Source organism: Sprattus sprattus, assembly GCF_963457725.1.
Source record: "Sprattus sprattus genome assembly, chromosome: 14".
In the NCBI taxonomy this organism is placed as follows: Eukaryota; Metazoa; Chordata; class Actinopteri; order Clupeiformes; family Clupeidae; genus Sprattus; species Sprattus sprattus.
The window spans coordinates 27,070,843-27,094,942 of NC_137912.1; the positions used below are offsets into that span (position 1 = coordinate 27,070,843).

Consider the following 24,100-nt stretch of genomic DNA (forward strand, 5'->3'; position numbering starts at 1 on the left):
TTCACATGACTCACTAAACGTGCTCCAGTCAGTGTATTTAAAGCAGCATCTTAGTGTTTCAATTCTATCATTTGACCCATTTTGAACAGTTCTGGTTTGAGGTTTGACAGACCTTGGTCGGATGTCACCAGAGGCACTTTTGCGTACACACGATAGGTGGATTTTATTTTGGTAGCTTTGGCCCAAGATCTGATTCTTTCCCCTGACGCAGTCACCTTGTTTTTTTGTAATTACAGTTCTTTAGAAGTCAGTTCGGTTGAAATCTCCATCATGATGTTGCAATTGGGGTGGTTTCGTTCCAGGTTAGAGACATTAGTGACCTGGTCAGTGATCTCCCTGTACCTGTGCAGGTGGAATATAGACTGCTGTTAGGAGCACTGACATCAGCTCTCTGGGGAGGTGCTATGGTCTGTATTTGTTGGTATGTTGTGAAGCCAGGAAGGGATACTGTCGAGTTTGGAATAGATTCCTCCAACCCTGTCAGATTTCAGAGCAGTTCTTCAAGTCCACATTGGTTTGGATCAACAGCAAGACTTCATTGATCTTATTTATGAGTGATGTGACGTCTGAGGGCCACAGAGCTGGTAAAGACGTCAACAAGATGCTCAGAGATCTTTGGGTGACGGCGCTCTACAGACCAGAGGGAGGGAAGAGTCTTGCAATCATTCTTGTTGAAATCAATGTTACAAGATCCTTTATGGATGGATTTTGGACGCCGAGTAATGTCACTTTGGCACAGGAGTCTTGGAGTTTCCCCACAGCCAGTAAAGTTTGTCTGCTGAGTACTCCAGCATCCGTAATCCAACAGATGAAGTGTCTAGGAACTGACAGTATTTAGGCCAATCTTCGCTGGAATCCACCTCAAGTAGTTTTATTTTTAGTCAGTAGAAAATCACAGACACAGGGCTATTTCGGCCCTTAGTATTGCAATGCCTCTAGGCATAAGAGCGATTAAGAGTGCGTTAGGAAGTAGGAAGGACAGGGAGGAACACCGACCAATCACCTTAGAATGTGGCAGCCTTAAGCTTTGCTACAAGGACATTTGATTCAAACAACGCAGTTTGATTTAATCTCCCACCCCTCCCAAACACATACTATGCATTCAGCATTAGTAATGAAGAAATGATAGGACTTCTGCTAAACCTCCCAGATCTCACTAAGATTCCTGTGTTGCTGGAGATTATTGAACTGTCTGTCCAACAAAACGTTCTATCCTGAATCAAAAAGAAAGTACTGCTTTGAGTGAATGCATGTTTGCTCTCTACACAGCAGCAGTGACCAATTCACCCAGAGAGTTGAGAAGGGCTTTTCAGTTTGAACTGAGCCTGTGTCTAAGTACTGTATTTTCAGTGACACTTCCACCCACAAGGAAATCAATTGGAATTGACTGTCAACAAATCACTGTGTAATTTCACATAAGCATTTTGCTAAACTAGCTGGAGTAAGCGCTCCACGCTCTCCATTGCCATCAAGCCTGATAGCCACCAAATTGTTATTGCTGTGAGCCAGTGACTGGCTGGATATTGCAGTCATGGGACCAGGCTTAGTGTGGCAGCATATCCTTAAACTTAGATATTAGTTCCTGTATTTAGCTGTGCTTCACTTACTAGTGACCAGTATGAAATATTGTTTAGCAGCTCATTATTGAATGACCACTAGATTTCTCTCTCTCTGTCTCTCTCTCTCTCTGTCCCTCTCTCTCTCTCTCTCTCGCCCTCTCTCTCTCTGTCCCTCTCTCTCTCTCTCTCGCCCTCTCTCTCGCTTTGCCTCTTTCTCTCTCTCTCACTCACACACACACACACACACACACACACACACACACACACACACACACACACACTCATTCCAGCAGTGATTGATGACACAGTTGTTTGTGGAGACTCTAAAGTGATGAAATAATGTTGGTTATTTTTTGTAAGTAGATCACCATCTCTACTACTTCAGTTTGAAGCACTGAGCCTGACCCTTCTCTCTTATTGTTTCTCTTTTCGCCAGGTGCCCAGTTAGAAAACCTGATGGAGACTATGCGAGCAGAGATCGCTGCCGCGCCACCAGTAGATGGGTCCTATGCACCACGTAGAGGCGACTTCTGCATCTCCAAATTTGCTGATGGCGAGTGGTAAGTTCACAGGGCAATAGAACATTCTGTAGAATTGGACTATTTTATTCCTCTACATGGATGTCACAAATCATCAACCTACTGTGCATTGAAGAGAATGTAAATTGCCTGTTGAAAAGGGAGATTAGATGTGGTCTGCTAGGCTCCAGTGGTTGTATAAGCAGCGAGCTGCTGACTCTGGGGCATATTAGTAGCACACAGCTGCTGTCACCATGGGACTCCCAGCTGGGCCTTGTGTTGTCTTGGGCCAGTTGCCTCAAGCTATTCAGTTAGTATAGTTAATGGTTGAGGATATCTACACTTCATCGCTCTTTAATGGGAACATCTAGGAGATAATTCGATAATTCGTCTCTTTACTGTTTTACTTTTCACCTTTTACTTTTAAAGTCCTTTGATCTTTTTATTTGACTGAGAAACATGACTGGGACAGAAGCATAGATTCATGTATGAATGGGATGAAGTGGTCATCAGAGAGCAACTCTCATTTATCAAAAACATATTGGTGTATAGTCTCTATTGCCACTCAAGATAAAAAATGCTACATTTTTAAACGATTATCCTTTTTGCTCGTTGCTATGTTTCATTATTCCCATCCCCCTTGAAATGTGCTATGTAACAGAATTTCAGTTCTTCTCTACATTTGAAGACTACTTTGCGACTCTATCTATTTGAGTTGACTGTAAAGGCAATACTTTGTCAGGTTAAGGGGGAAAGTATGTAGGGAGTGCCAGATGCAGTCCAAGCCCCCTCTTAAGCAGACTTCAAAGTCATCCAGTCGCCCTTTCATTTTGCAGTGAAATGTGCCATCTGTGCGAGTTTCCTTTCTTTTCATTTACCTGTGATCACTCATTCTCAGTCTCATTTTGTAAAGTATGTCTGGGCCTGTTATGGGATAATTGGAGCTCTTTATGCTTATGTTCTCCTCTACTTGAATTAATTACCGTCCTGACATTTAAGGATTTTTGAAGGTAGTGAATATCTAGACTAAGACAGCTTTGTATACTGACTGCCCATCAGCCTCGTAACTGTACTGTTTGGCCTAAGTATTTGTAACATTCGCGTTCCATCCACCCTACACCTGACATTTGTCTCCCTGGTCTGTGTACCACCTAGAAAGTTTGAGTTTTCACCCCTGTAGCCCCAGACTGTACTACAGCACTCTCAGAAGTGTGCATTGTCTTGGAAAGTCACTGGGCATCTTAGTACTAGCTGTGCATTCTTATTATTGAAGATAGCTCTCTCTCTCTCTCTCTCTCTCTCTCTCTCTCTCTCTCTCTCTCTCTCTCTCTCTCTCTCTCTCTCTCTCCATTCTCATCTTCAAGCTTATGATAAGAGTCGTCACCTGTCAAAGGTTATACGTGTGTTTTTCATGTAAAGATTTTTAAAACGGCCCTGTGTAGGCAGCCCACTCACTGTATGAGTGCATAGACTTGACACGTCACTGCGGTATCTACCAGAGGGTCTATCACTCCTTTATTGGGGGGAATAGTTCCCAGTGGTCCAGAGTAATGAAGAGTACAGCTTGCCTGTGGGTCTAATAATCACCCTTTGCTGCTACACACATCTCTAGAAAGGCATCTACTGTGCACTTCTTGAGGAAAATTGAAAGGATAAATGTCTTTATAGCACTTATGGCCCTTGACTCTTTCCACGCTTTTGTTGCTCAATGTCTCACTGCTCTGCATCTTCCCCCAGGTACAGAGCCAGAGTGGAGAGGGTGGAGTCCCCCGCCAAGGTCCACGTGTTCTACATCGACTATGGCAACGTGAGTGGAACATGCATCTCTATAGATCCTGTCAGTGCGAGAGAGAGAGAGAGAGAGAACATGTGTAAAGGAGCACAGGGATGTCAGCCTATGTTTATGATCATGTTAGTATCAACACAGTTCTTCCTGATTGATCGGAGTTAATGGATGTCTGTGTGTGTGTGTGGGGGGGGGGGGGGCTGTACCATAGTATGCTTTTATCCACAATGTCTGAATCATTCCTAGAAACATCCTTGTGAAAACAGTTGGAAGATGATGCAATATGTCACTAGACGTTTTTGTGGTACATCATATAGTACATGGTCTGTGAATATATGGGTTTAAGTGTCTTTATATGGCGTTTGGATTTTGTGTGTTTAATACGCTGATCCAGCAGCCCTGTCTCCATGCACTGCGCTGTCTGTCTGTCTTTCTCTATGGTGACCTCAGAGCAGCCCTGTCACACTGCACTGCGCTGTTTGTCTGTCTGTCTCTATGGTGACCTCAGAGCAGGAGGCCTTGGGCCTGTCCTGCAGATGTGATGCTCCTTGGCATCCTTCTGAGAATGTGATTGGGAGGGCAGTGAGCTAGTACTACTAGCTTCTTCAGGGCCTCTCTCTCTCTCTCTCTCTCTCTCTCTCTCTCTCTCTCTCTCTCTCTCTCTCTGCCTCCCCCTCTATGACCAGCAGCACTACAAACCTTACTGTCTCCCCATAAGCTTTAATCAGTTGTCTTAATCACACTCGTATCATGACATTAATTGTTGGTCTGGCTATCGCCGTGTATCTACAAATGACATGGTCTTTTGGTTTAGGGTTCTTTTAAATGTGCTGTGAAAATATACAGCTTTGAATACATTTTTCTGTCCACATAAATCTTTCAGGTCCACCTCAGTCTTTCATCTGAGGCTGAGACAAGGCCATAAAGTCAGATCATTAAATCCAGCCCTTCTGCTTGTAACTGTTTTACATGTCCACACAGAAGGGCTCCTCTCTCCCTGTTTTCAATTATGGTTATATCCTCTGAATTTCTGTGAAGGTCAAAATTTCCATACCTTTTCCTGCTGGTGTGACATGGTCTATATACGGCCTGATGTCTGTCAACAAAGGTTTTCTGTAGCTAGAAGGTGCAGAATAATGAACTGAATGACTATTGGATATGGCAATGTTTATAAATTATCCCCCCCCCCCAAAAAAAAAAATCACAAATTGATGCTGGTTTTATTTATTTATTTATTTATTTGGATGTGGATAAATAACAATGTACATTGCTGGTCAAAATGATTTGCATTTTATGTACATAATTCAGAATATCTTCAGAAATATTATGCAAATCAACTTATTTTGTAAAACCAGAATATTTGTATAGAATGTCCAAGGTTACTGAACAAACGAACTTGCATAATAGGGAAATAATACAAACAGGAAAGGTACTGTATTGTACTGGACACAATTCCTGGCATCTTTTCCTTTTCAAACATTCTCTTCTTCTGCTGAATGTGTGCTTTGGGTCGTCCTGCTGAAAAAGCGAGACCTTCGCCTCAAGCCTAGTTGAACCAGGGTAAACACATTTAGCTCCAAATCCGTGGTAATCTTCTGATTTCATCATTCCTTTAATACCTTCATTACCTTCAGTACCTGAGGCAGCAAAACAGCCCCACAGCATGATGGAACCTCCACCATGTTTTACTGTAGGTAGACTGCTCTTTTCCTGATGGAACCTCCACCATGTTTTACTGTAGGTAGACTGCTCTTTTCCTGATGGAACCTCCACCATGTTTTACTGTAGATAGACTGCTCTTTTCCTGATGGAACCTCCACCATGTTTTACTGTAGGTAGACTGCTCTTTTCCTGATGGAACCTCCACCATGTTTTACTGTAGGTAGACTGCTCTTTTCCTGATGGAACCTCCACCATGTTTTACTGTAGGTAGACTGCTCTTTTCCTGATGGAACCTCCACCATGTTTTACTGTAGATAGACTGCTCTTTTCCTGATGGAACCTCCACCATGTTTTACTGTAGGTAGACTGCTCTTTTCCTGATGGAACCTCCACCATGTTTTACTGTAGGTAGACTGCTCTTTTCCTGATGGAACCTCCACCATGTTTTACTGTAGATACACTGGTATTTTCCTTATAGGGGCTATTTTGTGGCCTATAAACAAACTGATGCACTGCATTCTCAAAGAGCTCTACTTTGGTTTAATCTGTCCATAGAACATTATCCCTGAAAGACCGGCTTATCTATGGGAATATTTGCAAACATTAGTCTTGCCTTTCCAGCCTTTCTTTAAATAGTGATGTCCCCCTTGCCCTTCACCCATGGAGCCCTATGTGGTTTACTGTGTGGCGTGTCGTACGGGCTGAAAGCACCTTCACCCATGGAACCCTACGTGGTTGACTGTGTGGCGTGTCGCATGGGCTGAAAGCACCTTCACCCATGGAGCCCTACGTGGTTTACTTTGTGGCGAATGGGCTGAAAGCACCTTCACCCATGGTTTACTGTGTGGCATGGCGTACGGGCTGAAAGCACCACTCCTGGTTGCGTCAGCTCAGCCTGAAGCTCTTTAGATCTCTTGCGTGGTAGTGTTTCCACAACCCACATCAACCTTTACAGACTTCTCTCACCGAGTTTCTTCTTAGGGCCACATCCTGAAAATCTGAACAGTTTTAGGACTGAAACTTCTTGATAGCCTTACTGGAAACTGGAAACTTACTGGAAGCTGGAAACATAATTAATTGGTTTATTCATGTCACATGAAAACTAAAAAGTGTGCACAAGTGAGTTATATTTGTTTTTTATTTTGTCTGATGAACTAATTTAAATTCATCAAAGGGTGCCAATAATTGTTCCAGCTTACATCTTATTTCTGTATTTCTATGTTTCACTAGATTAAAGCATATGTTGGTGGTTGTTCAATAACTTTAGACATTTTAAGAAATATATATTATACAAAATTAGTTTTGGAATGCAGGTGGAGATTCACTTAAGAGATCTCAGTTGTAAAGAAGTAATTGTGGAGCTTAAGGGATGCAATGTTAACAACCAACCAAAAGAACTTGTCAAAATGTCATTGTATGTTTTATTGTAAATTAAATTAGATAAGTTCCTGGCGACACAAACGTGTCATTATACATATGCATTTTGAAAACTTTGCGTAGATACTCGGCCAATGGGTAGTATACTCTGTTATTTCATTTAGAGCCGGTCATCTGTATTTATTCATTAAGTATCTATTGTTCTTTGCAGCCGGTAATCTGTATTTATTCATTAATGTATCTATTGTGTTTTGCAATTGGCCATTTAGCTCTTGCCTTCTCACTGGCACGCGGCTTCTCTTTATGCAGAGTGGCTGGGGAAAACTTATTAGTATTCACAGACACAGATCTGTCACTCATCAACCAATCACAGAGAATATTGAAAACAAACTTGTGCATGAGACCAGACGTCAGGCATAAGAAAGTCTTTCTAATACCTTAGCAGTTCTATTACCTTAGAAGTTCTTGCTATGGCAAATGGAATTGTGAGTTAAAATCTCAGACTATGTGGATCTTATTCAGAGCACAGCAGCCAGTTCTCATATTATGAAGGCTAGACATGGGAAGCCTAACAGCAAGGTAGCTTAAGTTTAATATGCAAAGCAAATTCAAATGCCATTGTGGGAGAAGCTGATCTATACTAATTGGCTTTTTATGTTTTATGCTAGTTTCTAGAACTTTAAACTAGCATAGGGCTTTGCTATCAAGACTAGAAGACAACATGCTTTATTATTAGAGTTTCCTGTGGGCTTGACTAATTTCATCCCTAACAACAGCTGTTTGAAATATAAATCGACTGCGCCCTTTTACCTTGAGATAGTCAAATTATAAATGTGTCATTCTAATAGCAAATTGGTCAAACAGAGAAGATACCTTGCCAAAAATAAGCTGAATGTGAATGACCGTTTGACCATCTGACTGGGAATTGTAGGTATGTACCCATGCAGTTATAGCATACTGTTAAAGGAATGAATGATCTGTGCCAAGGTGTTACCAAGGTTACTGAGTGGACAGATCAGGACAGGAGGACGTTAGGACGCATGGAACCAAATATTACAAACATTTGTTGTAGGTGTAGTCTAGCCCATTTTCTTACCTCTTAAATTGGAATGTTGCCAATGCCTTGCTGCTCTCCCAATGAAAGAACATACAGTAGACAGAGTGTGTTCCATTCACTATGCAAATGTGTGAAGCTGTCATTCACACTGCGGTGTTCTCTCCAGCGTTCATGTAGTACTTCACTTGTTCTTGTATCGCATTTCTTTCAATACAGTACAGATGGGAAACATGCAGATTGGTCAATGAAAGGCTGTTCATTTTGGTAAGTGTTTGCTGTTCTGGTCATCATATCATGATTTAATGCTGCTTTCTTTTTCTTCTAACTGCAGAGAGAGACGGTCTCCTCCACACGCCTGGCTCCTCTCCCTCCAGCGTTCAGCACCCGCACCCTGGCTGCTCAGGCCACAGAGCATGCCTTTGCTTTCATCCAGGTGCCCCTGGACGTAAGTGCACATACATATTAATCAACGTGTTGGTTTGTTGCACAGATGGAATTGCCAGCAGGGTCATTCAGTTACCCAATAGAATAAGTTAATCGAGATGTGTTCTGATTCTGCTGAATCTTTAAGTTTGTAAGCACAAACTGCAGACGACTGCTGTATTGTATTTCTGTACTGTATCTTTGTATTTTGTGACTGTTGTTTATTTGTTTGTTGTTGAGTGAGTGGGTGAGTGAGTGAGTGTGTTTTCCTGATATTGCTGAAACACATTTGGGAGAACTGCCTGTCTGTCTGTCTGTCTGTCTGTCTGTCTGTCTGTCTGTCTGTCTGTCTGTCTGTCTGTCTGTCTTCTGTCCTCAACCCATCCACCTTCCCTTTCCGCCCGTCCACTTGTACACATGGGTAACTGCTAGACCCAAGGGCGTAGGTTTGCATAGGGTCGATAGGGACTAGTCACGACTTAAGTTTGGGAAAGACAAAAAAAGTCCCTACCAATATTTTGTTAATTTGAGAAAAAATTATTTGCAAACTGATTCGTATTATTATCAATACAATGTTGGTCGCCGAGAAGAGTGAAAAAAACATTTTCAAGTTTTCCAATGCGCCCTCGAGCCAAGATGCTGTCATTTAATTGGCTGAAGTGGCAGAGTCAGAAACACTACGTGAATCCTGAAAGAGTGCTGCTAGTAGTCTGATACGGTAAGCTACTAAATACGCCAGGAAATAATAACGCCTCATATCAGTTTTTCGTTTGGTCTCAGCATTGATATTTTGACCCTTATTTGCTCTGTAGATAGGGAAAATCCCTGCTGGGCAGTGTCCCTACCAATGCTGAGACCAAACCTACGCCCTTGGCTAGACCACCAGAGATGTCCTCAGCACTCAGTCGTTCACACTCGGCACAGTATTCATATTCCAACTCTTGCCTCCCCCCGCACCATAGAGCTTAATCAGAATGCCCTCAGCATTCCTGCGTTTCCTTTCTTCTCCTCGTACTCCCCTGCTCTCCCACTCACTCGTGCTGAGTTCCCCCACAGTGAAGGTTGACAAGTTTTTCAGAGGTAGAGCAAAACAAAAAAGCCCTGTGAATTTGTTCCCCTTTAAAGCGTCCCTCTCCATCTCAACCACCCCAAGGGCAGGCAGCACTCACAGGTTGCCATGGAGACTGGTCCTGGTAGGGAGAGTGATGTCCGGAGCTTGTGTGTGTGAAAAAGAGAGCGACTGCTTGAGAGCTCATAGCCTCCTATGCTCACAGCCTTCACTAAAGAGAGATTGATTGGTTGCTTCAGACTGAAAAGACTGAGTTATTGGCCAATTTCTGAGTGTGGAGTGAATGATTGGCTCTGGGTGGGAGGCTGGAAACCTTGAGTGTCCTGTCTCTCGTGGGCATGATTGGTTTATTTTTGTCTTGTATGTTCATATTACTCTTGTTTGGTGTCTACAAGGATGTCCCCTGTGAAGTGGTGTTTGTGTGTGTGTGTGCACGTGTGTGTGTGTGTGTTTGTGTGTGTGTCTCTGTGTGTCTGTGTGTGTCTGTGTGTGTGTGTATACACGTCTCTGTGTGTGTGTGTGTCTGTGTGTGTGTCTGTGTGTGTGTCTGTGTGTGTGTCTGTGTGTGTGTGTGTTTGTGTGTGTGTGTGTGTGTGTGTTTGTGTGTGTGTGCGTGTGTGTGTGTGTGTGTGCGTGTGTGTGTGTGTGTTTGTGTGTATACATGTGTGTGTGTGTCTGTGTGTCTGTGTGTGTATACACGGGTGTGTGTGTGTGTGTGTGTGTGTGTGTGTATATACACGTGTGTGTGTGTTTGTGTGTATACACATGTGTGTGTGTTTGTGTGTATACACATGTGTGTGTCTGTGTGTGTGTGTGTGTGTATACACGTGTGTGTTTGTGTGTATACACGTGTGTGTTTGTGTGTATACACATGTGTGTGTGTGTGTGTGTGTGTGTCTGTGCGTGTGTTTGTGTGTATACATGTGTCTGTGTGTGTGTGTGTGTGTGTGGGTGTGAGAGGAAAAACTGTGTGCAGTGCTGACCCAGTGTGGCCCTCTACAGGAGGATGCGCGGGCTGACGTGGTGGACTGTATCGTGCGGGACATCCAGAACACTCAGTGTCAGCTCAACGTGGAGTACAGCGGGGCCACATGCCCTCACGTCACGCTGCAGTTCACCGACTCCAAAGACGACGTGGGCCTCGGCCTGGTCAAGGAGGGCTACGTGATGGTGGACGTCCGCAAAGACAAGCATCTGAAGAAGATGGTAAGACTACACACTGCTTGCCATGAAACTCTTCTAAAGGTGAAAAAGAAATATTTTATGTTTTTCACATAATGGATAACAAATTGTCATTCCCACTTAGCCTTACATGATGGCGAATTCCTGTGTGTCCTGATTCTACTCTACTGCCTGTTATGGAATAGTCCTGAGTTTGAACGGCGTAACAACAAGATAACATCTAATAACAGCTTTCAGTGTATTAGGTTAGCATTGTGTCACTCATTGGGTTATTGGAAGACACAATTTACCATCAGCAAACAGTTAAGTGTGTTCCAGTGTTGTGTGCACTATAGCACAGGCTTTGGTGTCATTACGGTTCCAAACAGCCCTGTACTTTGAAGTGAATCAATGTCAGGGTCGAACCATACCTAAGGCAGCGAAGGCAAGCCCGTTAAAGAGGAGTATTTGGACATTAAAGTGAACAAGCATTAGTGGAATCACTAGAGACCACGCTTCCATTGTGAAACATGTGCACGGGCAAGCAACTCACTGTGTGTGCGTGTGTTTGTAGAATCTCTCCCAGCAGGCCTCCTGACGGCAGCCATTTTAGAGGGTTAGGAAGCGCCGGTGTTTTGCTCAGCGTCGTTATGCTAATTTGGCTGTAGACCCATGGTTAATGGGAGATAAGCTACACACACACACACACACACACACACACACACACACACACACACACACACACACACACACACACACACACACACAGTGATCTGCAAGCAGGAAGACTTAAATTACACACACAATACAGGTGTTTCACCCCTCCCCCCTCATGTCTGTGTTGGCCCATATTCCCTGACTGGGAGCCCTAGAGCTCCAGAGGACTGCTCTGCTCTGCTCTGCTCTGCTCCCCTGGCTGGGCAATGCCCCAAAGTGGCTGCTGAAATACTACACTACCCAACTCCCACAGGGCCACTTGAAGCAGATCGCCATATGGAGTTTGTTTTTCCTATTTCATGGCCATGGTCATATTTCTTGTGAAACATGCAGCTCCCCCACCTTATTCTCTATTTACATTTCTCTATTGCCAGAGGTTTAGCTGATCTGACATATTTCACACTTATTTCTTAAGAACAAGGTCTAGTGTGGGTTGATACAGAATGCCCATAGAGTTGAAGTAAGGCTGTTTGGTGCATTTGACTCCAGAATGTTATGTAATAGAGCTCATTGTAGAGGTGGAAGGGGGTAGACCAAGCCATTACCTTAAAGCTCACCCAGCCAGCTCAGTCACCAGATAATCCGGAAGTCTCATCATTCTGGGCCGTGTAGTAGAAGGGGCTTTGCATTTCACCTCTTCTCAGTGTGCCATGCACATGGCATTGCAGGGGATCAGCACGAAGCATTGACTCCATGGAGCTAGAGGAACTAGATGTGCCCCTGCTGCAGATGGACTCCACCAGAGGCCCCGGGATTAAGGCTACAGAGGTGCTTTAAACCCCCTGCAATCTGTGCCCAAGCTATGAGTACGGAAAAGGAGCACACGGAACTAACTCATCTGTCCACTCATCTGGATCAAACACTGCAGACTAAAGAGAGGAGAACTTGTATTGGGTATATTAAGGTTCCGTGCTTATTAGCCCATGAATGAAATGTCTGATTCACAAATCAGAGAGATTGGAGATAGGTAGCCAGCATGAGGATAGTGTAAATGTGTCCAGATTGGATTGGGGGATTAAAGGTTTAAGGTAGATATGATATGGTAACATGCTCTGGGATTAACCTATTTGAATGGGACTTGTAGACTGGGTATTAAATGATGCACTGGAGGTCGCAGTGACTCTAGTCGGGCAGAAGGCTGGCATGGCTGAGTGTGGAGCTCTCCCTGTGCCCCAGATCCAAAGATGCCCATACCCTGTGGGCAGCCTGGCACTTGCAATTGTCTTTAGGGAGTGATCTGGCATTCTCACTCTGTCTAAGAGAGTGGCATTATGCCACTTGGGCAAAGTGCCATCCTTTTGCCTGCAGTGCACTTGGCTCTCTCTCCTCTCAGTATGAATCGCTCTCCATTCCTCATGCTCTCTCACTCTCATTTCTGTGTAGTAACTGGTAGAGGCTTAAGTCAGCTCGGATTTCCCCCCCTTTTAAAAGCAGCCAGATGTGCTTCGATGTTTGTATTCTCGGCATACACGGAGGATCAGGCTTCTTCTAATTGAGATGTGATTTCAAACATTGCTTGTGGTAATTATTTACTGCAGTCACACATTCCCCTGGCCTCCAAATTGATTCTTGCTTTGGCTCTGCTCCAAGAATGTGAGCTGGTGATGGTAAAGGTAGAAGAAGCCTTTGTTCTTGCTAATGGGGTGCTGTGTTTGTACCCGATTCTTCAGTTGTTTGTTATTCCTTTGGAAGACACTATATTTTGTCCAAGTGGTATGCAGGAAGTACTTGTGGTGTGTGAGTGTGACAGGGCCGTATTCCTCTGTCTTCCCCACAGCAGAAATCCATTCTCCTGATAGCTGCCATCATGAATCAGCTGTTGTCTGGATCAATGGCAATGTATTAGATGGGAATCAATGTTTTCTGCTCCTCGCAATTTTGCTCGGCAAACACCTCTGATTTTATTACATGTGGGCCAGACTCCTGCCACTCTATCAGTCCAATGCTAGATGTGTCCACAGACACAGACTCACTCCTGCCACTCTATCAGTCCAATGCTAGATGTGTCCACAGACACAGACTCACTCCTGCCACTCTATCAGCCCAATGCTAGATGTGTCCACAGACACAGACTCACTCCTGCCACTCTATCAGTCCAATGTTAGATGTGTCCACAGACACAGACTCACTCCTGCCACTCTATCAACCCAATGCTAGATGTGAGACTCCTGCAACTCTATCAACCCAATGCTAGATGTAAGACTCCTGCAACTCTATCAACCCAATGCTAGATGTAAGACTCCTGCAACTCTATCAACCTAATGTTAGATGTGGGCACACAGACTCCTGCCACTCTATCAACCTAATGTTAGATGTGGGCACACAGACTCCTGCCACTCTATCAACCCAATGTTAGATGTGGGCACACAGACTCCTGCCACTCTACCAAAGCTAGATGTGAGACTCCTGCCACTCTATCAACCCAATGTTAGATGTGGGCACACTAGGGCTGTAACGATATTGGATCGAACCGAGAAATCGCGACACTCTGGGCCACGAACCTGCATCGCGATGCGAGGAGGCAGAACCGCGACATGCCCTCAGCGGTCACTTGATACAAAAAGTTTGGTTCGCTAGTAAAGGCGGCTGCTTGCTTCAGCGTTGGGGTTAATTGTTGCGCAAAATGTACTCAGTGCAGTTCATGCTCCCAAAGGTTGCGCGTGTTGTCATGAGCCTGCCATTTGCTTGGCAGATAAAAAGCTGTTTCCCTAACAGAAAGTCTGAAGCTTAAGTTCTTTTCAAACCTTTGCTTGGGTAGCACTGCTAAACTGAGCAGACATGCAGACTACATTTTAGTAATCTCATCAAGTAACATTCGTTTTCTAAAAACAATCACATAGTATTGCATGTTTTACTGTGGTAGAAAATACGTTAGCTTAATGCTAACGTATATGGGAAATCCTATAGAGACCGCGCTAGGTATTAGCATCAATTCATTCACGTTAATGTTTTTGTATGAGCCTGACATTTGCTCTGCAGATAGATAACAGGTTCCGAAGTTTGTTGAATGTTTTTCAACAGCATTGCTTTGAGTAATAAAAACCTCAATATTTGGTTATAAATTGTTCATTTTTTTTTATAGCTCATACTTATTCTAATGTGAATTAGAAAATATATTTAAAAAATCGCGAGATAAAAAAAATAAAAAATAATAATAATAATAATATCGTGGGGTGTATCGAACCGTGGGTCAAGAATCGTGATACGAATCGAATCGTGAGGTAGGTGTATCGTTACAGCCCTAGGGCACACAGACTCACTCCTTCCCAATGTTAGATGTGGGCACCGACTCTCTGCTCCTCTTTCCTTGAGTGTCCCTGCTCTACTGGTGATGTGGAGCTCCATGGACATGTGAGTGTTTCTCAGATTGCATTTTCCACAAGTGGTTTTGGCCATATGGACATCAATTAGTAGTTATGACAGTACAGCACTTGTAAGTGATAATCTATGAGCAGATGAGATACTACGGGATGTCAATGCACAGCTGTGCAAAAGGTGGTAATTAACCACTGATTTACAGTTACCACTAATACTTAGTCTATAGCTACAAAAGCCACTGCAATTCTGTTTTAGTAGTGTGTTATTTGGCCCACACGTCCTGCCCTCTGCCTCTTACAGTCAGGTTGCGTTAACTAACACTGATGAAGTTTGAAGTGTATTAGCTTTTACAAGCGAATCATCTTTCATGAGCCAATTGCAGTCAATTATGCTGATAAAGCAAGTCCCAGGCCCGCTGCTAACAGTGGCGGTCTGAATTCTAGAGGAAGTGTGAAAACAGGCCTTTTGAGGCGGAAGGAATTAGAGCAGTGATGTCATCCAGTGGCGTTCTAAATTCTTCTCCTCTTCTGTCCCTTCTATCATGACCACTCTGACAAGCATGGCATGCAGGACAGGAAGCTGTCATGAAGCAGTATTCAAACGCTTCAGCTACTCTGCTCCACTTGGAAAGCTACATGGGAAGTGGAGTTTTCATTATGATTCTGCAAAATACAAATGAGTCCTTGTTAGATCTGCCTTTTTCCGTCTGTTAGCGCCACCTTTGACCTATAAGTATAATGGCATTGTTAATGACTATACAGGGGTTTGAAGTAATGTTTTTGTCATTATGATGTACCACTCTTCAACCATGTTCAACCTCCGGTGAAATGAAAGGAGCTTTGTTGCCTTTAGTGAAGTTGCAATGTGGGCATAGATAATATCTCTCAGGGAGGTAGTTTTATTGACGTTCTAGGAGCACGCTGAAGGTGAGATGCCCACTGGGAGGTGTAGTTTTGGCAGTGGTGTGGGAGTTGTGAGGTAGTTTTATTGCCATTCTAGGAGCACGCTAAAGGTGAGATGCCCACTGGGAGGTGTAGTTCTGGCAGTGGTGTGGGAGTTGTGAGGAGACACAGCATGGCGGTGTGCTCTAATGAGGAGACGGTAATGATGAATGGAGCTGCCATGGGGTAGCACTTCACATCCGCACAGCCCAGTGCTCTCTCTCTCTCCCTCTCTCCCCCCCACCTCTCACTTCACATCTGCACAGCCCAGTGCTCTGACCCTCCCCTCTCTCTCTCTCTCTCTCTCTCTGTCCCCCCATCTCTCACTTCACATCCGCACAGCCCAGTGCTCTGACCCTCCCCTCTCTCTCTCTCTCTCTCTCTCTGTCCCCCCATCTCTCACTTCACATCCGCACAGCCCAGTGCTCTCACCCTCCCCTCTCTCTCTCTCTCTCTCTCTCTGTCCCCCCATCTCTCACTTTACACCCGCACAGTCCAGTGCTCTCAGCCTCCCCTCTCTCTCTTCCCATCTATCTTTCTTTTTCTGCCCTCTCTTTCTTTCTCTCTCCCCATCTGTTTTTTTTGCTCTATCATTCTCTCTCTTTCTCTTTGTCTCCCCTTCAGTTTTAACCTCGATCACTTTATATGTTTCTCCTTCTGTCCTTCTTAGCATCATTTTGAGTGTTCTGCTGTCTGCAGCCCTTAGTACTGAGAGTATTGTGGCAGTGTTCTGCTGTCTTCAGCCCTCAGTACTGAGAGTATTGTGGCAGTGTTCTGCTGTCTTCAGCCCTCAGTACTGAGAGTATTGTGGCAGTGTTCTGCTGTCTTCAGCCCTCAGTACTGAGAGTATTGTGGCAGTGTTCTGCTGTCTTCAGCCCTCAGTACTGAGAGTATTGTGGCAGTGTTCTGCTGTCTTCAGCCCTCAGTACTGAGAGTATTGTGGCAGTGTTCTGCTGTCTTCAGCCCTCAGTACTGAGAGTATTGTGGCAGTGTTCTGCTGTCTTCAGCCCTCAGTACTGAGAGTATTGTGGCAGTGTTCTGCTGTCTTCAGGCCTCAGTACTGAGAGTATTGCTGTCTGCAGCCCTCAGTACTGAGAGTATTGTGGCAGTGTTCTGCTGTCTTCAGCCCTCAGTACTGAGAGTATTGTGGCAGTGTTCTGCTGTCTTCAGCCCTCAGTACTGAGAGTATTGTGGCAGTGTTCTGCTGTCTTCAGCCCTTAGTACTGAGAGTATTGGGTTACGTGTGCAGTGACACACGGCTGATGCACATGAACCAAAGCCTGAAACTGAACGTACCAGAAACCTGCACATACATAAGCACTAAGAGGCCCAGAGCTCAGAGGCTGATGTGAAGTAGGATGAAGTAGTGTGTGTGTGTGTGTGTATTGAGAACGCTGAAAGCTGTTAACAGCTCTCACTTAGTGTAATCAATACTTTCATTGTTTTGGCTACATGAAAGCAGATGTTGGTGGTCAGTCCCCTGACATAAAACATCCCTCACTCTCCACGACCCCCACGCCTGCCAGATCCTCACAGCGCCGCCGCCGCCACTCTTCTGTCACATTCAGTTATGAGCCATCAACCACAAGCTCACTCCCACGATACTGCACTCTAGCTGCTGACGGTTCGATAGCTCATTAACCAGAGTCTGAGCAGGACTTCCAAATGACCGTTCTATGCTTCATGCATCCATGTTATGCTGACCCCACTCATCACCAATGCTAATATCTCCAGACATATTCACACAATGTTATTATAGCATGAGGGACATTTATGTCCTGACTATTGTTATTTTTCTATGCCATTATTTAAACAAGAAGCAGTATTAGCTGTAACTATATCTGTTGTTCTTATCATCCAGAAATCATGATCTATTTTGATAGCCCTTGTGTCCTTTATGTTGTGTTTTTAACAGGTTTTTTTTTTTGAACTGTCGGTTTTATTTGCAGTATGACACACCCTGTCGTGGGATTGTCATAGTGATTGTAGAGCCATTCACACTGCCTCGCCTGCTTCCAGCAGGAACCACGTGACTTGGATTCCCATCATACCCAGCTAATGCTTTTCTATCCAGGACTTGAGGGACATGCTCTCGTTTACACCACTGTGATTAAAAGCCGTTCGTTCATATCAAATTCATGTTTCCATGTCTGCACAGGGCTCTCAAAGTGATAAACTGTTCCCTCCCTATGTAGTATTTATATAACACTCAAGTGCCTAGATGGCCATACTTTCTTGCTTTTTCTTTCTGCAATCTGTGCTTTGATGGACGCAAAGGTGCTGTTTTCTCATCACTGAACATGGATGGTAAATGTTGAACTGGATTTTTTTTTTTTACCAGTTCCATACCATTCACCAACACTCTATGAGTGCAAGGGAAATCTGCTTTCATTGTTTTTTGTAAAACAGTGAGAGACCTATTGAGATTTTTGTTGTAAACCTTTAGGAGGATTTGGTTGGCCACAGTGATGAAATTCTCCCTTGGCAGTGTTTCTGGCAGCACATCTTTGGATTTCTTTCTTTTTTGGCTGAATCAACAAAGCTGGTCTGCCTATACAGTAATGTGCTTTGCACTGAAACACAAAGACATTCCTCTCCTCTCCCCAACTCAGTTTTCCCCCCAAAATACTGCAGATTCATTGCTATGCTCTCTCTAGTCATCCCTATGCAGTGACAACCTACACAGCCTGGTCAGAAGCTCCCCTCTTGCGTGGGGCATCTGCCCAGCATATGGCTCCATCTCTGTGGTCATCCAGCTGGGTAGCAGCCCACCACTCTCCCTTTCCTCTTGGAGGTGTAAGTAAGTCAGCTGAGATGCAAAGGCAGTAGAGGCACATATCAGTGTAAATTAATGCTGAACCTGTTTATTGTCTTTTAGTCAGCTGAGGCAGCTGAAGTCATTAGTTTTCGCTGTGGTGACTCTTCCATGAGTGGGGGACAAAAGTACACCCGGAAAAGGGATTTGGCATTCAGGAATGGACAGTCTGCTGAGCGTCGGTCTGTAGGGAACTGATTCATGAGACACAGCAGGACCTGAAGGCTCTACTGCAGGCAGGCACCCAACCCTCAGGCAATTATGTGCTGCTCTTTTAAGGTCGACAGTCTGTGCCTGCTCTCCTTTGTGCGTTTGAAAGACGGGGAGGACCATGGGCTGCTGGGATGTGTTAAGGGTGATCGGGCTTGCTGAACAGCAGGTGTGTGTTAAGTTTTGACCTGCAGATTGGTTGCTGGTGTGTGCTGACAGCAGGTGTGTTAAGTTTGTAGATTGGTTGGTGGTGTGTGTTGAACAGCAGGTGTGTGTACAGTTTATAGATTGGTTGGTGGTGTGTGTTGAACAGCAGGTGTGTGTTAAGTTTGGACCTGTAGATTGGTTGGTGGTGTGTGCTGCATGCAGTGTCTGATGGATGAATGGACAGTCCAGACACCATCCTCCACATGCAGCTCAACCCGGTCCTCAGTGCTGCTTACCTAGCCTTCACCAGCACACTACCGGGGCACTGCACCCACCCCAGTCAATAAACATATGCAGGGTAATTCAGGGTTTAAACAGCCAGAAGTTTCTGTCTTTCTAAGATGTACAGCAGAGAATGTTCTCATCTCAATGTCGTCCATCATGAAGGCCTGTCCCCATGCCTCTCCCTGGGTCTACACCCCTCACTCTCTCCATTTCACTCCTTTACTCTTTTTGTTTTGAAGCTTTGCTCGGTTTCTCTCCATTCTCACTCTTTTCCTCTTTTTCTTTGACTTTCTCATCACGCACGGTCAGAGCCAGACCTCTGTGTCATCCATGGTGCAGTCAATGGGACTCTAAAGGCCAGTCTGCCAGAAACGCTCAATATGGCCAGTGTTGCACAGGGAGGCACTTTTAGTTGTGTGCTGACGCCCCAAGAAACAGTGGCACTTCCATCCCTCTGAATCCATCCAGCTCCATCATATCTTTCAGTACTTTCCCACTAACAAACACCTGCACTCTCAATGTTCTGCTCAGATCTGAATGCTTCATAATTATGTGCACTGATAAGTACATCTCTAGTGCTACAGTGTTGGTGTGACATTTGGTCTGTGAATTGAAATGTTGACAGGAAATAAACAAGTTTCTCACAACATGAAACGACGAAAAGGTTTTGATTTAAAAATGCTGAGTGTCTGGAAAACTGATGAGTACGTAGAAGCACGTCCATGTGTAGTGCTGTGTGTGTGTGTGCCGTGTTTGAACAGATGTCTGCTTCTGTGTCACCACTTCCAACTCCATATTTGCTTTTTTGCAGGTGACTGAATACCTGAATGGCCAGGAGTCAGCCAAGAGGGACAGGGTAAGTGACTAATTCAGCTGTTCTCCCTCTCCTCCTCCTCTTCTCTGAGCCGCTGGGAGGATGTTACACATGCTATTGGCAGACTGCACTGCTCCAGATGGACTCGTGCCTGGTGTCTCAGTCTCTTTTGGAAGCGTTTGTGTAAAATTCTCCTTGGCAGAAGTGCCAGTGTTGTACCTGCTCAAGCACGGGAAAAGTGTTCCCTGCTTAGACTCATTACACCGAAGCAGAAGTTCAGTCTCCCCGTGCTTTAAACACTGTGTACAAATCACAAGCTGCACATGTTCAACAAGCGCCAATCTACAGTGTTCTGTGCTAGGAGCCCAAACGACACATTCACAGTAGCCCATGATGATTTCGCTCCTAACAACTCCACTAATTATCATTGGCGCTAATTAGCTGTGATTCTGTGAGTTAACAGCTGAACACACTCACTGATGAGAGGGAAAGGAAGCATTAGGCAGAGCGCAGCTTGAACACTCTATCCGCCCTTGGAATCCACATGAAAATAGAAGGCCTAAACGGAACATTGAACATAGCAATAGAAACCTGAGTGAGATTTTATGCAGAGAGAATGGACAGGGAGGCTTGCATGCTCAACTGAACCTGAAAAGGCAAGCATGAAAGTGTTCTTTTAAATAGTAATTACTCTTTATGCCTTACACTGATATCCCACAGTTCAGTGGATTAGTGCATTTGTGCTGTTTATTACAGTATGTGATCTCATCTCTCGAGCTGCACTCAGTGTTCTGTTGATGTTAGAGCACCAGTGCACGATGGATCATTTGTCACTAAGTGCTGCTTTTTATCGCTCTTCTCTCTGCAGCTCAACATCTGGCGCTATGGAGACTTCCGTGCTGATGATGCGGACGAGTTCGGCTTCAGACGCTGAAACGTGCCATTCCAAAGACCTTGTGGAAGACAAGATGCACACACTGACAAGAAAAGAAATAAACCCCCAAACTTAAAAAAAAGAAAGCATCAACATTCTCAACTCTTTTCTCTGTGTCTCCGGTCTTTAATCCTCTGTGCATCTCCCTGTCTTCCTTTGACTCTTTGGGGAGTCATCAAGGAGTTTCTGCCCTAGCATACCTTGGTAATCCAACATCCTTAATATCCAGTATCACTGTAATCCTTATCAAAAGCCAGTCGCCATCATCTACATAACCTTTTTAGCCAAAAGATTTCTAACCCCACCTGGACAAACTCTTTCAAGTGCTCCTCTATTAAGAGCGGTGCATCCAGTAACATGAATGGGGATAGCAGCAGTGGGAGGTACACAGAGGACTCATGATCTCAACAGCTTGCTGAGAAAACACTTCCTAGGAATGAAATGAAATAATGTATTGAAATGTAAATTGATATTATTTTGAAGTTAGATCAACCCACTCAAAGTGAACTAATGAGTGTATTTTTGTCTTTAATGTATATCTGAGTGTTTAATTACATTTAATGACTTTTTATGTAGGGAGTGTTTTTTTATTATTTCTTGTGGCAAAGAGCTGCCAACGCCTTGACAAGCATTTCTCTCGTCCTCCGCTGTGAAGTTTACATATACAGTAATGGTCATGATATCTCTTATCTTAGCCTGTCTCCTGCTATGGCAGAAACAATGTTGGACTTTGTTTCCCCTTTGATGGACCTTTTCAATGTATTTAAACCTGCTAAATAAAACAAGCAAACCCATATGTGTGGCTTCATTTAGCTGACTCTGTATTGGAAGACACTCAAACATAAACATATTCCGGTACCACTTTACATTGAGACTCCATTATACATGGTCTATAAATGGTTTATAAATAGGTTATTAATTAGGTTGTAAACCCTTTGTAAGTCATTAACCCTCTAGATCCCATAGCGGCCGCCGACGGCCTGCTTGTATTCTCCCATAGCGGCTGCCGACGGCCGTAATTTTTAAAGACACAGTGTTTATACTACAACATTAATATATGAAAAAATACACCGCTAATGGATAGATTAACTTCTTACTTTTATTTTGAAACCGGAAACTGGGTATGCTGTCATTAGCTTTTGTGAAGTATTTGTTAACTAAACGTCGCTACTGACAGATTGCCTGAAAATCAGTCTCTTGCAGTAAAGGCTAGAAATCAGACGTCTGGATCTGTTCTCACTGGATGTTATCGTATTTTTGTGCACTAATAACGACGACTAATCACAATTGTATGACAGTAACGATCCTGTTTGAGAAGTCAAAAATAAAAAAAACTTATTCAAAATAGAAAAATAAGTATCCCCCTGTTTATTTCTAACTAGCTTACTCGCTAGTAACGTCTTCTTATGGCGGTCACTGCTAGCAACTAGTTTACAACTAGCAACAGCCTCATCGAAGACATAGACAAAAATCATAGCTAGATCAGTGATATTTGAATGGATTGTAAACCCATGACACTTTTATTTGCAGAGATATGTAACATTTAATAATTGGTCTTTGAGGGAAGTTCAGTAAAGCTAATTTTCACGTTACCTCACTTGTGGAAATGGCGGCAATTTGTGACTTTCGCAACCTACCAAGGAAGCACCCGCGTCTGTGGGTGAGAGGTATTATGTGCACATATAAACGACGTGGGTAATCGGCTGTGTTTTCTGGTTTTCAGAAGAAATGTCTTACAATTTGTATCGTCATCTCAATTTCCATGATCAGTTTGCCAGCTTACTTGCTAGCTATCTACGTACATTGACTGAGGTAACGTTAGTCTGAGGAGTTCGTCTGGAGTTGGTTGATTGACTCAGCCTGGTCACTTACTAAACTGATCAGATTTAGATAAATAACATGTATAGTAAAAATCTTTGTTTCATTCTCACTTCTTATTCTTCGTTCGTCTCTACTAGTATTTCAAATCCCTCCTTTGTTTTGAGCTGTAAGCGTATGGTAACAACAGTAGCTAAATACAATCAATAGCAAGGACATCATTGAATATTGAAATGGTATTCAGCAGGTTATTCGACAGCCAACTAGTAATATGTGGTGATGTTAAATTTTAAGCTTGTACAGTTTTTATTCTGTAGAAAGCTAATCACAATGGAATCAGGACCCAGGTATAGGACATCACTACTACCTAAAATACATAGTAGATGTGATATAGTTTGTCCGTATGTAGTACACACTGGGATATTGAGCTGATCATAAAAATGGATGAAACACTAATGACTTCCACTGTGATGGCTTACAATAATATGATAGTTTTTTTCTTTTATGTGTCAGGATGTCGGTTGTTCCACCTCATCTGAGGGTAGAGAAGTGAGTGAGGGTGCTGTGGCAGCAAAGAGAAGTGAGGACATGGGTGGGGAGGAACAGCGAGAGGCCTGATGAGCGTAAGGAAGCTTCAGTAGGACAGAGTAGGTTTCTCACTGGCGGAATTGAAGATGAAAAGTTGTCAGCTTACAAGTGGTGGTGTTTGTATAGGTAGTCTAACATTAGAGTCTGTAGTCAGTGAGTGGAAGTGTACACATACAGTGAAATTTATAGTAGTCTGACATTAGATCCATTACTACCCTCTATCCCAAACCAAGATCATCTGCCACACACCCCTCTATGCCTGTTTATACATTGAATTGAATGCTAAAGTATCCTTTCAGGGAGTCACACAGTGCGGACACATGTGTCCAGTTTCCGATTTAAATCGAAGATCCGATTCATGTGTCTCCCCAAATCTAGATTTCCTGTGTCCGACTTGAGTCCGACTGGACTCCGATGTAGACCCCTGGATAAACGATCGGATTGCACTGGGAATCGGACTAGGCGCGCATGTGTCTCTCAAATCTAGATTCCAATTGGACAACAACAACTTTTGCACCTGCTTGAGATCCTGCCAATAGACATATACATGCATCATATATGTCTATGATATGATAATCGCTGCTAGACGCTCAGTTCTTGTGCTCCCTCTCATTCACGTTGAAATACTGAAGCCGAAACTGAAACTTTGAAACTGAAACGCAACTGTTTCGGACAGAACGCGCTAATTCAGTGAACAAATATTTTCCTATTACTTTTCCACCACTTGTTAGTCATGTAATCCATTCATATCGATGTGAATCAATCAATACTAATACAACTTTAACTGTGGTGTGTTTTGGTTTCATTTCACAACTTATTTACTGTACAATCAATGGTAGCAGATGCCCGCTTGTAAACATTCCACATTTGATTTGAACTGACGCGGCCAAGATCTGGATTT

General features: G+C 43.8%; 1 protein-coding gene across 1 annotated transcript in view; it reads left to right on the top strand.

The window, feature by feature from the left end:
* snd1 (staphylococcal nuclease and tudor domain containing 1) overlaps positions 1-21,587 on the top strand; it is a 142,598-nt gene extending 121,011 nt beyond the window's left edge. The window contains exons 19-24 of the mRNA XM_080851628.1: positions 1,996-2,119; positions 3,815-3,884; positions 8,291-8,404; positions 10,454-10,657; positions 19,857-19,901; positions 20,728-21,587. Of these exons, the coding sequence (XP_080707754.1) occupies positions 1,996-2,119; positions 3,815-3,884; positions 8,291-8,404; positions 10,454-10,657; positions 19,857-19,901; positions 20,728-20,793 (623 nt within the window). The 3' untranslated portion in view covers positions 20,794-21,587. The remainder of the gene's footprint in view (positions 1-1,995; positions 2,120-3,814; positions 3,885-8,290; positions 8,405-10,453; positions 10,658-19,856; positions 19,902-20,727) is intronic.
* The last annotated feature ends 2,513 nt before the right edge of the window (positions 21,588-24,100 follow it).